Source organism: Callithrix jacchus, chromosome 19 (assembly GCF_049354715.1).
Source record: "Callithrix jacchus isolate 240 chromosome 19, calJac240_pri, whole genome shotgun sequence".
NCBI lineage: Eukaryota > Metazoa > Chordata > Mammalia > Primates > Cebidae > Callithrix > Callithrix jacchus.
Window position 1 is genome coordinate 22270597 of NC_133520.1, and position 21257 is coordinate 22291853.

The 21257-nt window shown below is 36.2% G+C and overlaps 1 protein-coding gene across 34 annotated transcripts in view; it reads left to right on the top strand.

Annotated features, from left to right (window-relative positions):
• The window catches only part of CDC42BPA (CDC42 binding protein kinase alpha), a 327482-nt gene that overhangs the window by 282164 nt on the left and 24061 nt on the right, over nt 1-21257 (top strand). For all 34 annotated transcript variants that reach the window (XM_017966458.4, XM_078356686.1, XM_078356692.1 and 31 more), the window contains 10 exons: nt 4393-4529; nt 5216-5355; nt 6541-6622; nt 8403-8619; nt 9769-9831; nt 11034-11627; nt 14000-14097; nt 16680-16764; nt 20122-20245; nt 20960-21077. In XM_017966458.4, the coding sequence (XP_017821947.3) occupies nt 4393-4529; nt 5216-5355; nt 6541-6622; nt 8403-8619; nt 9769-9831; nt 11034-11627; nt 14000-14097; nt 16680-16764; nt 20122-20245; nt 20960-21077 (1658 nt within the window). The remainder of the gene's footprint in view (nt 1-4392; nt 4530-5215; nt 5356-6540; nt 6623-8402; nt 8620-9768; nt 9832-11033; nt 11628-13999; nt 14098-16679; nt 16765-20121; nt 20246-20959; nt 21078-21257) is intronic.

Here is a 21257-nt window from a genome sequence, read left to right on the forward strand (position 1 = left end):
ATAAGGAATATAAACTTTATTTTTTAATATGAGCTCCATCAAGTTCAAGACAATTTTATAAGCCATTATACCACACATTTAATCCATCCCTAAAGAACAGAGGGTCCTAGGAGAATGTAACCATGTTAATACAGTCTGCTTTACATTATTAACTGAAGAAAGATGGGTGCCCTTAAAGACTTTTTTAAATTCAGAAACAGAAAGAAGTCAGAAGGAACCAAATTAGGACTCTAAGGTGGATGCCTGATGATTTCCCATGAAAACACTCACAAAATTCTGTTTGATGAGAGGAATGAATGGGAGGAGAATTTTCATGGTGGAGAAGAACTCTGGTGAAGCTTTTCCCAGGTGTTTTTCTTCTAAAGCTTTGGCTATATTTCTCAAAACACTCTCATAATAAAGAGATGCTATCATTTTCTCCAGAAAGCCAACAGCAAAATACCTCAAGCATCCCAAAAAAACGGTTGCCATCACCTTTGCTCTTGAGTGGTCCGCTTTTGCTGTGACTGGACCATTTTTACCTCTTGGTAGCCATTGCTTTGATTGTGCTTTCTCTTTGAAGATCATACTGGTAAAGCCATGTTGCATCTCCTACTACACTTCTTCAAAGAAATGCTTCAGGATCTTGATCCTATTTGTTTAAAACTTTCTTTGAACATTCTGCAGCTGATCTGGATACAGTGGTTTTGGCACCCAACAAGTGGGAAGTTTGCTCACATTCATTTTCAGTCAGAATTATGTAAGCTGAACCAGTTGAGATGTCTGTGGTGTTGGCTGTTGTTTGTGATGTTACTCATCAGTCCTCTTAAGACAGGGCATGAACAAGATTTTTTCCTTGCAAATTAATGTGAATGGTCTGCTACTATAGGTTTCATCTTTGACATCATCTTTCCTTTCTTAAACTGGGTTACCCATTTGTAAACTGCTGATTTCTTTTCTTTTCTTTTCTTTTCTTTTTTGAGATGGTGTTTCACTCTTGTCCCTCAGGCTGAAATGCAATGGTACAATCTCAGCTCACTGCAACCTCTGCCTCCCGGGTTCAAGCAATTCTCCTACCTCGGCCTCCTTAGTAGCTGGGATTACAGGCACCCACCACCATGCCCAGCAAATTCTTTGTGTGTGTTTAGTAGAGATGGGGTTTCACCATGTTGGGCAGGCTTTCCTCGAAATCATGGCCTCAGGTGATCCACCCACCTTGGCCTCCCAAAGTGCTGGGATTACAGGCATGAGCCACCGTGACCGGCCTGATTTCTTTAAAGCATTTGTATTTGTCTCTTCTCACACTGCTAATAAAGACATACCCAAGACTGGGTAATTTGTAAAGGAAGAAGCTTTAATTGACTCAGTTCCACATGACTGGGGAGGCCTCACAATCATGGTTCATGATTCAGTTACTTCCCACTGTGTCTCTCGGATGACACGTGGGAACGATGGAAGCTACAATCCAAAATGAGATTTAGGTGGAAACACAGCCAAATCATATCAGGAGTTGTCACCATAAACATTTTCTAAAGCACCAATTATTTCACCATTCTTCTACTCAAGCTTCATTGTAAATTTTATATTTGTTCTTACTTAATTTTAGCAGAATTCATGTTGCTCTTACAGAGGCTCTTTTCAGATTGATGTCTCATTCTTCTTAGTGCCTCAAGGATCAAGCTAGATCCTTTTCAGACATATTATAACAAGTTAGTATGTATTTATTTTGGTGCAAAAGAAAATTTTAAATCCATGCATAGTTTTTTTCTTTTTTTAAGACAGAGTTGTGCTTAAACAACTCACCCAGGCTGGAGTGCAGTGGCACGATCTCAGCTCACTGCAACCTCCGTCTCCTGAGTTCAAGCAGTTGTTCTGCCTCAGCCTCCCAAGTAGCTGGGACTACAGGTGTGTGCCACCATGCCCAGCTAATTTTTGTATTTTTAGTAGAGACAGGGTTTCACCACATTGGCCAGGCTGTTAACTCCTGACCTCATGATCTGCCTGCCTCAGACTCCCATAGTGCTGGGATTACAGGCATGAACCACTGTGCCTGGCCTAGTTTTTTCATAATATTCACTTTCTGTGAACTATCTGGAGATCTTTATTTATTTATCTTATGAAAAAGATAAGGAAATAGTTGCTAATTCAAATTCTAATACTAGTTGCCATTTCCTGTCTCTTCTGCTGTTAGGTTGGGAAGGGACCCTAAAGGAAATGTAGTCAATCCCCATCAGATGCATGTGTTTCCTTTATAATATACTTGCAGTTAGCCCTATATCTGAGTACTTTGAGTAAGAGGGAAATTAATAACATGTTAAGGCAGTGCATTCTGTTTGATTAGTTCTCACAGCTAAAGTGAAGGATCAAGATTATATAACTAGTTCATTAGACACGTGTTTAAAGCCAAATAAAATGTTCAGGGTTGAAAAAGCAGAGATTTAAGAGAGATGAGTGTATTAAGTTATAAACATGAATGACATCCACGAAGCACATGTAGATTGAGAAGTGAGCAAGTGCATGAGTCTCATACATAGATAAGGGAAGGCAACAGTAAAAGATAGCCAAGTAACCTGAGAAGGAATCGCCTATATCATTGACTAGGGAATGTGACTGAAGCCAAAGAAGGAGAAAATGTGTAGTTTTCAAGCTTTGCCTCATTTTGGAACTTAGCCAGTGCTGGCATGTCATTTCAATGTTTGTTTGTTAGAAAGAATCCTAGCCAGCTACCTGGCTTTAAGTCCCATGTCATTTTTATGCATCACAATTATTTGCAATTCATAGTAGGAATTTTTGAGGTCTTCTCAGACTGTCTTCTCTTCTAGAGTCATTTGCTGTGAAATTGTGCCTATCTTTTCTTTAGACCCTTTGAAGCCTACTTTATGAAGCTATGGGGACTCATGAGAGTGTTCCTAGCCTTTGTCTGCCAGGCTTTTGTAAATGTTACAATAATGTGATTACAGCTTCTTAAGATTCCTGTCATGTTCCTTTCCTTGTGGTTGGTTGGAATTAGATCCAGTATAGGTACTTATTTTGTTGCTTCCACTGCCTTTTGCTTGTAAGTAAAACAAATCGTAACTTGCTGGACACTCCACTTAAAAGTGAACTGAAGCTGTGTGATGGCTCATGCCTATAATCCCAACTATTCAGGAGGCTGAGACAAGAGGATCATTTTGAGGCCAACTGGGCAACATAGCAAGACCCTGTCTTTAATAAATAAATAAAGTCAGTTGAGACATTTGTGCCTAAATAAATTATCTAAGTCTATAACCCCTCCCAACAAACTTCTTTGTTTATTTTAATTTTTTTTTTTTTTTTTAAGCGGAGTTTTGCTCTTGTTACCCAGGCTGGAGTGCAATGGCACGATCTTGGCTCACCGCAACCTCCGCCTCCTGAGTTCAGGCAATTCTCCTGCCTCAGCCTCCTGAGTAGCTGGGATTACAGGCACGTGCCACCATGCCCAGCTAATTTTTTGTATTTTTAGTAGAGACGGGTTTCACCATGTTGACCAGGATGGTCTCGATCTCTTGACCTCGTGATCCACCTGCCTCGGCCTCCCAAAGTGCTGGGATTACAGGCTTGAGCCACTGCGCCCGGCCTAAATATTTTAACCTTTAATTCTTACCTGACCAAGTCTCAGTGAAACTTGTTAAGTTTAATTATTATCTTCTCTTCGAATCTCAGGTTTACCATGTGAGTATCAAATAGCAACATCATGACAATATTGTTAGTAGTTAGGTATGCAGACTCCGAGCCAGACTACCTGGGTGAATTCTAACACTGCCAAATACATATTGTGACCCTGGGTAAGTCATAATTTAACGTAGAGATGGTAACTGTACCTGTTTTCGATTGTTATAGAAAAATAAAAAGCACTCCAAAAAGTAACTATTGTTATTTTAGTAGTAGTTTAAATATATATATAGTAATAACTCCTAAAATTTACCCTTAACTTGTATTTTTTTAGTCATTGAAAAACTCCATTTTCAAGGATTGCTAGGGTTTGCCAAACCAAAGATGTCACATAGCTTAATGCCCACTAATGACCTTCGCAAGAGAAATTTCAAGGCAGATACCAAGTTGTAGTGGGATGAAGAGCTAAAAAGAACTCGAGAAACCACTCTTTTAGGAAATCTAAATCTGTCATTTTAGTCACAAGGCTAGATGCTTTTTCTATTTGATCACTAATGTCAACACAGAATAACAGTATTACAAATAATTTTTAAATATTTACTATTTCTTATTAAAATTGTCATTGATAAGCAAATGAATCAGCTACCCAAATGATAAAACTGTTATTTAAAATAAAATTGGAGATGAGCATTCGTCTAACATAGCATCTTGTATGCAGTATCAGTGAATTTTCTTTTTGTTAAAATGAATTTTTATCAAACATTTCTTTTTTCCCTCCAAAAGTGTGTGGATTCTCGTGCCATATAACTTGTGTAAACAAAGCTCCAACCACTTGTCCAGTTCCTCCTGAACAGACAAAAGGTCCCCTGGGTATAGATCCTCAGAAAGGAATAGGAACAGCATATGAAGGTCATGTCAGAGTAAGTATGATTAAGTTGGGTTTAGATTAACCTTTTAAGATATATTAATGAATTAAAGTCAAATCCAATTATTTTAAGAGCATAGTTCTTTATGGAAAATTAAATGAATAAAATTCATCTAATAATTTTGTTTCATCTAAAATAATAATTTGAAAACAAAAACCTAGCTTTCACTTAGAAATAAGTTATAAAATATCTCAAGTTTTTTCATATTATTCCTATCTTGTGATGAAATCTTCATAAAGGAGTTTGTAGCACCTGGTCTTGCAAGAGAGGTGGGATATGGTTATTAATTATGAGATGTTATCAAAGCATAGTCTTGTTATCTTGGGTAATATTTACAGTGTAAGCTGAATTTCATCTTACTACCAAGTTTGACTTTTATGCTATTTAGAAAGAAACCCATGAATGTTATTTTAATGAAATACTAGTGAAAGTTAAATGGTACCATTAAAATGTTCTCAGAATAAAATGTCATTCGGTATTTGAAGAATGTGTTCTCACATTTTCTCATAGCTTAATGATATGTGTCCTCTTTGCTACTTTACCAACCGGAATAGCAGACTTGTAAAATGTGTACATTATCTGTAGGTCTTTACCTTGCAATTACATATATAATTAAAGGGATATTTTCATTTGAGTTGTTTTGGTTGGTTGGTTGTCTGTCTGTCTAAAACAAAACTAAGATTCCTAAGCCAGCTGGAGTGAAGAAAGGATGGCAAAGAGCATTGGCTGTAGTGTGTGACTTCAAAGTCTTTCTGTACGATATTACTGAAGGAAAAGCATCTCAGCCCAGTGCTGTCATTAGTCAAGTGATTGACATGAGGTAAGACTTTGAAGGTAAAATTATTTGTATCATAGGAATTTTAAAGTTTGTGATTTTTAAAAATTGTGTTGCATGGTTTATTTAAATGATCTAATTTCATGTTTTCTAATTTGCTAATATTGCTATAGTAACAGAATTGAAAATAGGAAGTAAGGTGTATTTATGGGACAGGATGGTATGTGTGTTCAGTGTGTGGGGCTAGGAGTTAAGGAAAAAGAAATTGGTGTTTGAGTCCAAAAGACCTGTGTAAACTTTGCTGGGGTAATGGAAGCCTATTGTATGAAGTTTCTGTCATCACATCACTTAAAGGCTTAGAGCATCATTTCAATATCAGAAAAGAAAATAAAAATCAGAAAAGCTCCTGGAAAACATAATCAGTAAACATTTAAGTAAGTATAGCCCTCAAACATTTCTGGTCTCATTTTTTAGATTCTTCCCCTTTTCCTTAGTGCTCTCTCCTTTACCTTTTCTCCTAACTCCAGGCACTGCCCTTGAGTGATATTTACTCACAGCTTCAGCCATCACCTCCGAATTGATGATTCCCAGACTTGTATCTCCAGTTCAAATATATCCATACATTGCTCAAAACCAGAATTTCTAGCTATGACTCACATTGGCACTTCACACCAGCATCTCAAACACATTATCTTCCCCTACAAATGTGGACTGTGATGGGATAGATGCAAGAAATATTGGCAAGAAAAATCTGATAGAACCTACTAAGGAACTGAATATAGATAGGGAGAAGAATAAAAAATAGGACTGAGGTGTCAAGCCTGTAAGACTAAGGGAGTCATGGTATCAACAACAAAATTAAGGGAATCACAAGAAATTATTGTGGAGGAAATATGTTTTAGATGCTGAAGGAACAATAAAATGTAAGATGAGCTGGGTTGAGGGCACTTAAGGTTTATTATGGAAGGCAAGAGGGTGCACTGGAGGCTCCAGAGACATATTAGGGTTCAAATCTCAGTTCTACATGTATACTTACTTGTTATTCTTGTTAAATTATTTGGGGCACTATTAATTACAATAGGGGAAAATTAAATTTTTTTAAAAATTAAATTTGGGTGTTTGGTGCAGTTAAACTTTGGATATTGCTTCGTATGTGTTATTTGGATACACACCCAAACCGCACACACATAGCCACATATACTAACTTTTAATGCTTTGCTTTTCATTCAGGGATGAAGAATTTTCTGTGAGTTCAGTCTTAGCCTCTGATGTTATCCATGCAAGTCGAAAAGATATACCCTGTATATTTAGAGTAAGTATGTATGCTATAATTTGATTGCTGAATTACGTGTTTTCAATGACTATATTTTACCTCCCTATATAAATCATAAACTCACTCTAAGTAGAAACAAACTTTGTATTCCTTTATATATTCCATGTCATCCAGTACTTGAAGGTATAGAAAGTTGGTGCTATTTAATTAGTGAAAGACCTGGAGAAAGCATCAATATATGGCTTATAAAATATGCTGATAGATAATATTTTTTAGTTCTGATTCAGTTTTCAAATAAATACTATCACATGGAAAATTGGATAAGTGTGAAGTTTCTCAAGGATTTAAAAAAATAAAAATGTCTCTCTTTGAAAATTAATGTGTTTGTTACTTAATGCTTTGTAACAACCATTCCAAAACTTAGTAGCCTAAACCGACAAGGATTTATTATTTTTCACTATTTGGGCCAGCTGTACCTTTCTTGTGGTGTCAGCTTGTGTCTCTCATGTGACTGCATTCAGCTCATTTTGGGCCAGAACATCTAATGACCTTGCTCTTATATCTGGGTGCTGACTGTTAGCTGGGTGATCTCAGTTCTCCTCTTTGTGAACTCTCTCCATGTGGTCTCTGGTCATCAGGTAGGCTGGCTGAGCCCCCAGTGGCTGGCTTCTAAGAGAACAAAAGTAGCTGACAGGCCCTTTGAGGACTAGGTCCAAAACAGGTATAATAACCCTACTGCCTTCTCTTGGTCAAAGCAAGTCCTGAGGTCAGCCCAGATTTAAGGGGAGGGGAAATAGACTCCACCTCTTGATGAGAAGAATAGAATTCCTTAGGAGGACTTGCTGGTAGCCATCTTTGGAGGCTGTTGCCACAATGCAATCTTGAGTTGGTAAATTCAGACAATAAAGGTTAAAAAAAAAAAAAAAAGACTACTGCCCAATTGTTATGCCTAGTTGCCTATATTTGTCTATGAATCTTGTATCTAAGGAAGGTCAGGCAAAAAGTATACTTAGTCTCTCAGTTCTCAGACTGACAGCTATTTATTTTCCTCCCTGCCATCAACGGAGCCTACAGAGGCCCCCTTATCTATACCTGATTTTCATAGTGCAGTTTTATTGTCACTGCTACTTAATAACGAATTCTTAAAGGAATTCATATATGTAAATTTTAAAACTGCTTTGATAGTATTGTTTATAATGATAAACCTTCATTTAAATACTAATTCAAGTGATAAAATCTTAATGATGATGTGAGTTGTGAAATAACAGAATGTATTACTGAGCACTTCTGACTTAAAACAAGTTGCAAGTCAGTATAGTGTAGCGCTTAAGAGCATGGGCACAAGATCCCAGACTTCTAGTTGTGTGTCGTTGGAGAAAGTACTTAATTGCCTTGCATCACAGTTTTTTCATATATAAAATAAGGATATAAAGGCATTACAGCCTATCTCATGACCATGTTAACAAAGTTAAATGAGTTAGATCTACCTGGTGCTCGGTATTTACTCAATAAATACCAGTTGTTGTTGTTGTTATATATGAGTGTATTTAAGCCTCTTTAGTGATGGTGTTAGGTACTTTTATAGAAGGAAAAAGAAAATAATACAAACATTTCAAATGGTATCTGCCACTTTTGCTTTGTCATGTATTCTAGGGCTAAAACTAGTTATTCCGATTAGGAAAAAGCTAAACTCCAGTAGAGTTACCATTTAATGAATGCTCATTTTATTGGTGAGTGCTAAGCAAACTAACATAATCATGAAACTAGCATAAAGGGTGCCTGTTTTCTAATATCATGAATATTGGTTAAATTATTCTAGGTCACAGCTTCCCAGCTTTCAGCATCTAATAACAAATGTTCAATCCTGATGCTAGCAGACAGTGAGAATGAGAAGAGCAAATGGGTGGGAGTGCTGAGTGAATTGCACAAGATTTTGAAGAAAAACAAATTCAGAGACCGCTCAGTCTATGTTCCCAAAGAGGCTTATGACAGCACTCTACCCCTCATTAAAACAACCCAGGCAGCTGTAATCATAGGTATGAATTTATAATATTTATTTTATTATAATTGTTTACTAATCTACCTTGAAAACAGGGATTGGCTTTCGTCTAGGAATCCCCAGTGTCCAACATACTATGCATTGTATCACAAATGCTCAGTAAATGTTTACTGAATGAAGGAGACCTGTATCAGATCTTTGTTTTTCAGTAAACAGGAGTATAAGCACACTTTCAAAGTGCCTTTTTTCCCTGAAAAAAACAGCAGTGCTAAACATTAGTTCTACCAGTCTATTTTCTGCTTGTGTGATTTAGAGCAAGTTAGTTTCTTAGAATTTAATATATAAAATACAGATGGTAATTACCCGCTAAGGTTATTGGGAAGTTTAAATAAGAGGGAATACATAACAGAGTGCCTTGCATAAAAGAAATGCCCCATGGCTGGGCACGGTGGCTTATGCTTGTAATCCCAGCACTTTGGGAGCCCAAGGCAGGCGAATCACAAGGTCAGGAGTTCAAGACCAGCCTAACCAATATGGTGAAACCCCATCTATACTAAAAATGCCAAAAAAAATTAGCTGGGTATGGTGGTGCACACATGTAGTCCCAGCTACTCGGCAAGCTGAGACAAGAGAATCGCGTGAACCCGGGAGGTGGAGGTTGCATTGAGCCGAGATCATGCCTGTGCACCCCAGCCTGGACAACAGAGCGAGATTCCATCTCAAAAAAAAAAAAAAAGAAAGAAATGCCTTTAACAGATGGCTGCTTCTGTGTCTGGAGGTTTACATTTTTGCTATATTCTTATATATGCATCCAACTCTTTTGTTACTTTCCATAAATACTGAAAAGTTTAATGAGTAGGGTTAAAATACCATTCAAAATTTTTCCCTCCCAAAACAGGAAGTGTAGAACTAGACCTAGGGTACTAACAACCTAGGTTTTTCATTTTGTTTCATCATTTATTAAACAAACATTTACTTCTTTTGGTAGGTATTCATATGGATTACTTTTTAATAATTATTCTATTTTAGAAGACATGAGAGATTTACCAGTATAATCTGAAAAGAAATAGTGTAAACTGTTACTGTAATTTATTTCCATTTTTTGCACCAGATCTTCTTATCATCTGTTTTATTATCATTACATGTTTTTTTCTAATAAAATCTTTTATATTCATGTCTTATATAGATCATGAAAGGATTGCTTTGGGAAATGAAGAAGGGTTATTTGTTGTACATGTCACCAAAGATGGTAAGAGAAAACTCTTTTTTTTTTTTTTTTTTTTTTTTTTGGAGTAATTTTAAATCACGTGTTAAAAAAAAATTTAAACTCGAGATACTAAATTCTACAAAGAGCAGGATTTGCTCTTACTTATCCTGTGATTAAAATTTTCCAGACCTAAGTTGATATGTTTATAAACTAAAAGATTAGTTTTAAATTTCTGTAATCCCTCTGAGGTTTAAAACTTCAAATGTGCATTGTCTTCTTGTATCATCTTATTTCACAGTTCTGTATGAACTCACATTGCATTTCTTTTTTTTCTTTTTTTTTTTTCTTTTTGAGATGGAGTTTCGCTCTTGTTGCCCAGGCTGGAGTGCAGTAGCACCATCTTGGCTCACCGCAACCTCCACCTACCAGGTTCAAGCAATTCTCCTGCCTCAGCCTCCTGAGTAGCTGGGATTACAGGCATGTGCCACCATTCCCGGCTAATTTTGTATTTTTAGTAGAGATGGCGTTTCTCCATGTTGGTCAGACTGGTTTCGACCACAGGTGAACCACCCGCTTGGCCTCCCAGAGTGCTGGGATGACAGGCCTGAGCCATCACACCCAACCCAGATTGCATTTCTAAAGATGGAACATGACAAAAAAGTACAACTTGATTTTTCCCATTGTTCTATTAGTACCAAAAGAGGCAACAACTTTTAAAATGTATTTATTTAGAGGTTTTTCTTCTAGGAAAAAGCTAAATGCTGGGTGAAAGAAAGAGAGACCAATATAACTTGGTATTCATAAATGCAGTATTCTAGGTTTTATCATTATATCAACTTAGATCATGGGAAAACAATACATTTAAGACAATGCATTGTTACTCATATAAATACCTTCTGAAAAATGAGTTCTCTGTTTTTAAAAATGGGAATTCCTTGGTGACATTCCCTAGAATTTAGTGCCAGTAAAAATGTTTTCCTTGAAAATTTGGCATACTTTTTACACAAGAATCCTTTGGGGTTTGACTTGGCTGCCAGAAATCTCAGGACTCAATACGTGTACTATAGGTGAGTTAAATTATCTTATGATGGGTTTGATTATCTTTTGTTTTTCCTTTGACTTCTGATCTCTTATTCTTCTGTGTGTTCATCTGTAAGTTGACTTATATCCTTTTGAGTATAATTGGGATATGATTAATCATTAAAACTATTTTTCATTTGATTTGTTATTCTTTCTGTGTTTAGAAATTATTAGAGTTGGTGACAATAAGAAGATTCATCAGATTGAACTCATTCCAAATGATCAGCTTGTTGCTGTTATCTCAGGACGAAATCGTCATGTACGACTTTTTCCTATGTCAGCTTTGGATGGGCGAGAGACTGATTTTTACAAGCTGGCAGAAACTAAAGGGTGTCAAACCATAGCATCTGGAAGGGTGCGCCATGGAGCTCTCACATGCCTGTGTGTGGCTATGAAAAGGCAGGTCCTCTGTTATGAACTACTTCAGAGCAAGACCCGTCACAGAAAATTTAAGGAAATTCAAGTCCCATATAATGTCCAGTGGATGGCAATCTTCAGTGAACAACTGTGTGTGGGATTCCAGTCAGGATTTCTAAGATACCCCTTGAATGGAGAAGGAAGTCCATACAGTATGCTCCATTCAAATGACCATACACTATCATTTATTGCACATCAACCAATGGATGCTATCTGCGCAGTTGAGATCTCCAGTAAAGAATATCTGCTGTGTTTTAACAGCATTGGGGTATACACTGACTGCCAGGGCCGAAGATCTAGACAACAAGAATTGATGTGGCCAGCAAATCCTTCCTCTTGTTGTAAGATTCTCTTTCTTATGGCTGTCTTATCTTACATAAGTCTCTTTCCTTCCATTCCCTTCCACTTGATCTCACAAATGTTGTTCTTAATGCTGTTCCTCAGTTGATTATGTTGTTTATGTAAAAACCATGTGTAGTTAGGCCTAGGCAAACAGGGCCAGCATTAACATGCACTTAATTTAAATGAAACATCTTTCTGTGCAATATTTCACTAAGATGGATTTTTTACTCAATGTCATATTTTGAAATAATCCTGAACTTTTATCTCATGGTCCCCCAAAATACGGTGCTTGTAAGCATCAGTGTCTCACAGAACTTATTCTGGAGAAGTAGTTACTAAGTGAATTATTTGATCAGGTAAATTAAGATATGATGTAGCATCTACAAGAGGTGTTTTTTTCAGTTTTCCATTTTTATCTAGATGGGTAGATACTTATAATTGCTTATTTTGCCCCTTCAAGAAATATTAAGACATAATAAATTATTAAATACTTTTTGTGTGTGTGTGAGAGATGAAGTCTATTGCCCTTTCACCCAGGTTAGAGTATAGTGGTACCATCATAGCCCACTGCAGTCTCCAACTCCTGGGCTGAAGCAGTCCTCCTGCTTCAGCCTCCCGAGTAGCTGGGACAACAGGTGCACACCACCATGCCCAGCTTATGTTTTTATTTTGAGACGGAGTCTCACTCTGTTGCCAGGCTGGAGTGCAGTGGCACAATCTCGGCTCACTGCAACCTCCGCCTCCCGGGTTTAAGCAATTCTCTGCCTCAGCCTCCCAAGTAGCTGGGATTATAGGTGCATGCCACCATGCCTGGCTACTTTTTTGTATTTTTAGTAGAGACAGGATTTCACCATCTTGGCCAGGCTAGTTTTGAACTCCTGACCTCGTGATCCTCCTGCCTCAGCCTCCCCAAATGCTGAGATTACAGGTGTGAGCCACTGCGCCGGCCATGTTTTTTTTTATTTTTGTGGAGTTGGTCTCATTAGTTGTTCAGGCTGGTCTCGAGTTCTTGGCCTCAAGCAGTCCTCCTAAGTTGGCCTCCCAAAGCACTGAGATTACAGGCTTGAATCACCACACCCAGCCTTATTGAATACTTTTAATTAGAAAATACTTTTGTTATTGAATAATATTCCAGTTATTATTGAATATGTGCCTTTGAGTCTGAGTTACAGCAATGAGTAAAATAGAGTCTTACCCCCACAGAGCATGGGGTGCAGTGGAAAAGATTTGTGGTAAAGCAAACAGTTGCAGTGGAGTTTAAGTGTTATGATAGCAGAAGTGCAGAGTTCTATAGAAGCACATAGCAGAAGTGTTTCATCCAAACTGTTTGGTATTTAATGAAAAATACTTGAGCATGTTAAAATGTTGCAGGGAAGATCCCTTAGGGAAATACCTGGAAAAGTTGTCTATATGGGAAATAGAGTAAGACCCCCAAGAAGGCCAGAGAGGACGAAATTCAGAAGACAGGTGCAAGGATTACTTGGGGGCAAGTAGTGAAAGGAGGAGTGAAAGCTCTTCAATTGAAACAAGATAGGAGAAGGAGTGATTTATATATTTTTTAAATATATGGATATATTTATATATTTTTTTCATAAATATCAAGTTGACTTGTTTTGGATTTTTTCTTAATTTTTTAGACTTTAAGTTCTAGGGTACATGTGCAAATCATGCAGGTTTGTTAACATAGTTATACATGTGCCATGATGGTGGTTTGCTGCATTCATTGCCCTGTCATCTACATTAGGTATTCTAATGCTATCCCTCCCCAATCTCCCCACCCTCTGCTATTCCTCCCCTAGGCCCCACCCCCCAGGCCCCAGTGTATGATGTTCCCTTCCCTGTGTCTGTGTGTTCTCATTGTTCAACACCCACTTATGAGTGAGAACATGTGGTATCTGGTTTTCTGTTCTTCAATAAGTATATATTAAGCATCTACCCTATTCATGTAACTGTGCTACGGTGCTTTATTATACATTCTTAACTGGGACTAGAACATTTACCTGAAGATTTCTCTGCTTTCTAAATTTGATTCGATGTCAGTAACTTAACTACTTTAGGAATCAAATACTGTAAATATAATGAAATTCCTTTATAGAACTCATGTTGGGCAAGGAAATAGTATACCCCTGGTGTTTACAGAATCCTTCTATATTATAATGGCTACATGATATGAACCACGGTATGTCAGTTCTTCATTTGTAATATATGTTCTGTTTGCTTCAAAAATATTTTGATGTGGCTGCTAAATGATAGCCACATAGGATTTGAATGGGATTCCACTCTACGGTTATTTAGTGTAGACCTTTCAAAATATTTGGGGTTTAATAGTTAAAAGTCATCCGCAAGCTGTCCCCTCCTTTCCTTCTCCCAGGTTACAACGCACCATATCTCTCAGTGTACAGTGAAAATGCAGTTGATATCTTTGATGTGAACTCAATGGAATGGATTCAGACTCTTCCTCTCAAAAAGGTAATTTAACATTAAAATGTGAGCTAAGCCAACTGTGTGTAAGTGAAAACACTAAATTACCACATAGTAATTTTTTTAAATTAACACAGCATTTTCTGGCATCTGTAATTGGCAGTTAGGGACTTTGCTAAGAGTAAGAAAATAAAAATCAAGTTGGTTAATTTCCTTATGCATATCTAAAACCATATTAATCTTACTATATTTGTTTTATGCAAAGTATGTTTGTTATTATTATGAACAACTAGAATATATCCTACAACCTAAAATAAAATGTCATTGTTATCTTCCACTTTTGGATTAAGGAACTCTGAAGGAATACATCATTGTTATGAATTATAACTGTTATTTACCCAGTGTTTAATCCTGTGAGGACAGATTTCACAGGCTAGAAATTGATTAAACTTGGAACCAAAACTCTTTAAGTGTCTCATGATTGAAAAACAAAGGTTTCATATTTTCCTAATAAAATGTAATTTTTTTCTTAACATATAATCCTATCTTTCCATAACAAAGAATTTTTACGAGTATAGACCTGCTAGTTTGCAAAAATGAAGACCAGTAGTTTTATATAGATCGATGTGATATATATTTAGCATGTATGATTAGTTGGGGGACAGGGTTTAGAGAATAGTTGTTTTTTTTTTTTTGAGATTTCACTTTGTCATCCAGGTTGGAGCACAGTGGCATGATTTCAGCTCACTGCAGCCTTCACCTCCTGGGTTCAAGCGATACTCCCACCTCTGTCCCCCGAGTAGTTGGGACTGCAGGTGTACACCACCACACCCTGCTCATTTTTGTGTGGTTAGTAGAGACAGAGTTTTACCATGTTGAACAGGTTAGCCTCAAACTTCTGAACTCAAGTGATCCACCCACCTTGACCTCCCAAAGTGCTGGGATTACAGTCATGAGCCACTACGCCCAACCCTGGTTTTAATTTTTGTCATGTAATTTTTCTAATATATGTGAAAGAATAGATAGATGGCCTTTGTGAAGCATAGTAATAAACTCATGAACCTACCTCATAACCTGAGAATCAGAACATCACTTATGTAACTGCAAACTGCATCATGTTGTGCTTATCATTCCTTTGCTTTTCTTAAAATACAGAATATTTGCATATTTAAGTATTCTTAAACAATATATCTTTTAGTTTTGCTTTATTTTGAACTTTATAAAACATTATAATATATAGTGATTTTATATCTTGCTTTCTTTACTCATCCACCGAGTTTCATTCATTCATGTTGTTACATATACCATAGTTTATAGCTTTTCAATACTATAAAATATTCTGTTGGGTGAACTTACCACTGTTTATTCTGTGATTGGTAGACATTGAATTATTTACTAGCTTTTCCAATTGTGATTTTTCTGCATATGTTTTTTGGAATATGTTTCTAGGAGTTTAAGTCATATACCTAGAAGCAGAACTGATAGGACATAGGGAGTTCAGTTATTCAGCTTTATGAGATAGTGTCATATTATTTTCCAAAGTATTTGTACCAACCGATACTCCCATCAACAGCATAAAGGAATTCTGATTCACATCCTGGTACTTTCCATTGTCACAATTCATAGGTTTTATAAATGGTTACAAAGTAGTATCTCATTGAAATTTCAGTTTGCATGCCCCTAATTAACTGTGTAGTTAAAAGTCTTTTGTATGCTTATTCATCATTTATATTTCCTCTTCCATGAGATGCCTGGTCATGTTTTTTGCTCATTTTGCTATTGGATTGGCCATAGTTTTCTTATTTATTGGAATTCTTTATACATTGTGGTTACTGGTTAATAATGGATATGTAAATCTTTTTCTTCTTTGTGACCTATTTATTCATTTGTGTTTGGCTGAACAGAAGTTACTAATTTTAATGTAGTTAAATATGCCTTTCTTATCCTTTGTGTTTGTCTTTTTTCTCTTGTTTAAGCCACTTTTTCCTATCTTAAGGTCATAAGATACAGATCTCCTCCAAACGTTTTACTTTAAAAAAAAAATCTTTTTAGAATGTATATATTCAACCTCCAAACATTGTAAAGGTTAGCCTATTACATTTATGTTCTTAATCCATGTGAAATTGATGCTTTTGTGTATGGTGTGAAGTAGAGATTGGATTTTATTGATTCCATATAACCAGTTGCTCAATCACTGTTTACTGGCAGTCCCTCCTTTCCCAAGTGATCTACCCTTCCATCTCCATCATATGTATGCATTCAGTTTTTAATAGTAAAAATTCATAAATCAGCTCTTTTGATATCTTCTTAGTATAACTATTAGGTCATTAATTGCTTTAAAAAGTCTAAGGTTTAAATGTATTTCTACTTATTTATCCATTCGCCTAGAATAGACTTTCTTTAAAATGTTATCTTTGTAAGTTTGTTTGTTTAAATTAGATAGTATTATACCTTTCTAATCAGAATTATTGACTGGAATTGATTCTCAGTTGATTTTTCTGAGAGGACTATATTTTGAAGTAGATAATTGAGAAATCTTAAAAAGTTGTGCTTTATAAGCACAACAAAAGTTTTATGATTTAATTTTTAAAGGTTTTGTTGAAATACTAATTGTGTTTTTTTAATTTTAGGTTCGACCCTTAAACAATGAAGGATCATTAAATCTTTTAGGGTTGGAGACCATTAGATTAATATATTTCAAAAATAAGATGGCAGGTAAGAAAATAAATATATATTCATAGGGATAGCTTCATTGGAAATAATGTTTCTAAGCTGACTGCCCAAGGTCACATGAATAATGAGTGCCCAAGTCCAGATTTCATCACAGGTGTATCTTACTCCAAGTCTGTGATGTTGGCTACTATCACAGTCTTAATATATTAAAATAAATTACTGAGCCAAAAGTCATTCTGTTTAAGTCATTCTATATTCGATTAACGTATCTTGTTATTTTTCTGTGGAGTACTTGGGTAAGTAGAGAAAGTGTAGCTGATTATATCTTCTGTATTTCCAACATTGTAGAACCTAACCAAAATTTTTAACATTAAAATTATAAACACTCACCTAGAGTTAAAGAATATGTCTTCAGGAACATGTCTCCTGCCAGTGTACAGGGCCTAGCACTTCGGAAGTGGTGATGTCAGCATAGAAAGATGCAGGAAAGAGAGGAGAATCATGGGAGTGCCCAGAATCAGGAGAGGGAATGGAGACCCAGAGTGTTACAGACAGGAGGGAGGATATTTGGTCAGTGACCAAAATATTGAGGTGAGACTGTCATTCATGTCATTACATACCACACATAAAATTGCAGGGAGACTGTCCACCTAGAATTAAATGTTGTTTGCCAGAGTGTGTCCAAATAGTTAACTCACTTTTAACAAATATTATTATAGTGCCCTCTTCTATATAATAAAGTCATTTTCATGTCATAGCAGCAAATTTCTGTTGAACAGAAATATTTGTAAATTTCTGAACTCTTGTGACAGGTTTGTTAGCAAAGATGTACTTACGGTACATTATGTATTTAAAAAAAATTTTGTTTTTTGAGATGGAGTCTCACTCGGTTCCCCATGCTGTAGTGCAGTGACACATTCTGGCTCAATCTCTGCCTCCCAGATTCAAGTGATCCTCCCACCTCAGGTTTCCAAGTAGCTGGGATTATAGGTGTGCGACACCATACCTGGCTAATTTTTTTTTTTATTTTTAGTGGAGATGGAGTTTCACCATGTTAGCCAGGCTGGTCTTGAACTCCTGACCTCAAATGATCCACCCTCCTCAGCCTCTCAAAGTACTGGGATTATAGGCCTAAGCCATCATGCCCAGCCAGTATTTAGAATAATTTAAGTAGACTTAAATGTAAGTAAAATTATGGGCCTCAAGAAAGCACATTAAAACTTTTAGACCCATTATTTTGGGGTACTGAAATTATTATCTTAATGCTCTTCTCCCACCTACCCCATATTCCTCCAATAAATTCGTCTTTTCTACTATCAGAAAGATCCATCAGAAGTTTTTTGTGTGTGTGATTATTTTTGTTTTTTTTTTGGTTTTATTTTTGTGTTATAATTACTGGAGTACACAAAATTGCTTGATTTCTGGTTCAGTGCCTTGATACATTCTCTTGGAACCAGAGGTTTCTTGGTGAACAGGTTGGTGAAACAGCAGAAGTCTATGCTAAGAGGATATTCCATTATTACTTAGGAAAGGATATTCAGATTTTGGACGTGATTCTCATTCAGAGATGGATATCTCATGAAGTTAATGAAATGTAAGCTTTAGATTCTTCACTTTCAAGACTTGTACTTAGTTTTATACAGGCATACCTCATTTTATTGTGCGCGACTTTATCATGCTCCACAGATACTATATTTTTTACAAATCGCAGGTTTATGGCAACCCTGCCTCCAGTAAGTCCATTGGTGCCACTTTTCCAACAGCATGTGTTGACTTCATGTCTCATTCACATTTTGGTAATTCTTGCAGTATTTAAAACTTTTTCACTATTGTTCTATCTGTTACGGTGATCTGTGATCAGTGATCCAAATTTGAGGTTATTGGAATTGTTTTGGTGTGCCACACGCCATGCCCATATAAGATGCCAAACTTAATTGATTAATGTGTGTGTTCTGACTTTTCCATCAAGCAGCTGTTCCCTGGTCTCCCTCCCTCTCTTTGGCCCTCCCTATTCCCTGAGAACCAACAGAAGTGAAATTAGGCCAATTAATAACCCTACAATAGACTCTAAGTGTTCAACTGAAAAGAAGAGTTGCACATCTCTTACTTTAAATCAAAAGCTAGAAATGATTAAACTTAATGAGGAAAACACGTTGAAAGTCAAGATAGGCTGCAAGCGAGGCTTCTCACACCAGTTAGCCAAATCATGAGTGTGAAGGAAAAGTTCTTGAAAGAAATTAAAAGTGCTGCTACAGAGAACACACGAGTGATAAGAAAGTGAAACAACCTCATTGGTGTTGCGGAGAAAGTTTTTGTGATCTGGATAGACTGTCAGCCACAACATTCCCTTAAGCCAAAGCCTAATCCAGAGCAAAGCTCTCTCTCCAGTTCTGTAAAAGCTGAGAGCAATCAGGAAGCTGAAGTAGAAAAGTCTGAAGCTGGCAGAGTTTAGCTCATCTGATGTAAGGAAAGAAGCCATTTCTGTAACGTAAGAGTGCAAGGTGAAACAGCAAATGCTGATGTATAAGCTGCAGCAATTTATCCAGAAGACACAGCTAAGAAAATTGATGAAGGTGGCTACATGAACAATACATATTCAGTTTAGATAAAACAGACTTCTATAGGAAGAAGATGCCATGCAATAAAAAAATAAAAAAAGATGCCATCTAGTGCTTTCATAGCTAGAGAGAAGTCAGTGCCTGGCTTCAAAGAACAGGCTGTCTCTTGTTGAGATTAATGTAGTTACAGCTTTAAGTTGAAGCCAGTGCTCATTTACTATTCAAAAAAATCCTAGGCCCTTAAGAATTACCGTAACCCTACTCTGCCTATATTTTATAAGTGACAGATTCTTACCTTTTGTAAAGGAAGGGTAGTGGGAGCACAGCTCCTTTTTACTCCATATCTCATAGATTGAAACTTGCAAAGGAAGTTTTTTTATATAAAGATAGTTGTAATTGTTATTTACACAAATAGCTTACCATTTATGCCTGATTACTGTTTAGGGTAACAATAATAGCTCTTTAACAACACCCTAAGCCATTGCAATCAATATCTAGAGGGAGAGAAAATACAGTATTGAGATACCAGGGTGGTGTGGCTGAGCAGAGTGACAGGACACCAAGACAACTACAGTTTTCTTCAAGTAAAATTATGTCACACTATGTTTATAATCAAGTAAAAGTGAAAGTATGTTTTGTAAGCTATGTTTACTTTCAGCATATTACCTGTTTACATAGGTTCTATTAAATCTTACTGTGATTATCAACACAACGTTTAAAAACCAGAATTGCATATACTTGTATTACTAATAAATGTTTGGACTGTCTTGGAGACTAATAGATAAAAATCATTTTAGCAGCTTAAAGAACATCATTATTGTTTGTGTTTTTTTTTTAACAGAAGGGGATGAACTGGTAGTTCCTGAAACATCAGATAATAGTCGGAAACAAATGGTTAGAAATATTAACAATAAGCGGCGTTATTCCTTCAGAGTTCCAGAAGAGGAAAGGATGCAGCAGAGGAGGTAGATTCTTAACCTGTACTATCATCCATGCATGCTTGTACCATCTGAAGGGCTACTTGGTGATGATACTATATTTGATTTGGAAGAAAAATTGGGTGTCTGAAAATCTCATTCATCTGTGGTGTCAAAACCCAATAATGAATGTAACTTCTCAATGCCAGTTTAATTGATATTCTCAAAGTTGTGAGTATGTACCAGATTAAGGACCTTATTTTTATTCCCTTCTGTATGTATATACAATAGTCATATTTTTGTATTGTCTACCTCTTCTACAATATAAGCATAGAACGTAACTGTGCATACAAGTTTACTGTATGTCTAAGAAGTTCAGACTACTCTCTTCATGAGCAAACAGGAGTGTTGTAGTATTTACAGTTACATATAAAATCATTTCTGAAGTGTTATTAATCATTTTTAAAGACACACATAAAATGTTCACAATTATATGTAACATAGCATAGAGCTTCTTCGATGTCTTAAGTATTTAGAAGGACCCTCTTTACTTTTCCACCTAAAATTATAAGATCCTTTATTTAAAATTTAAAACAAAACATTCTTAGGAAGTAAATTTTTAATTGAGTATATTCCGTTACTCTAGTTTTATTCTTATTAATGTGATTTAACAGTTTTTATTAAGAATATTAAGTATGCTTAATTTTTTTATAAATGACATAAATTTGGTTAAAGTGTCTAAGCAGATGCTTTGTATTACAGGGAGATGCTACGAGATCCAGAAATGAGAAATAAATTAATTTCTAATCCAACTAATTTTAACCACATAGCACACATGGGTCCTGGAGATGGAATACAGATCCTAAAAGACCTTCCCATGGTAAGAGGAATTAAGAGTGAATGTAAAAACGTGCTAGTAGGAGGGGAATGTAAATATGTGGGCTTAAATACATAGACTTCATAGACTTCAAAGGATATGTGAATGTAATGAGGAAATGTTTCTCTCATTATACCACAATATGTCTAATATGTATGATGACATACCTGATGAACAAAACAC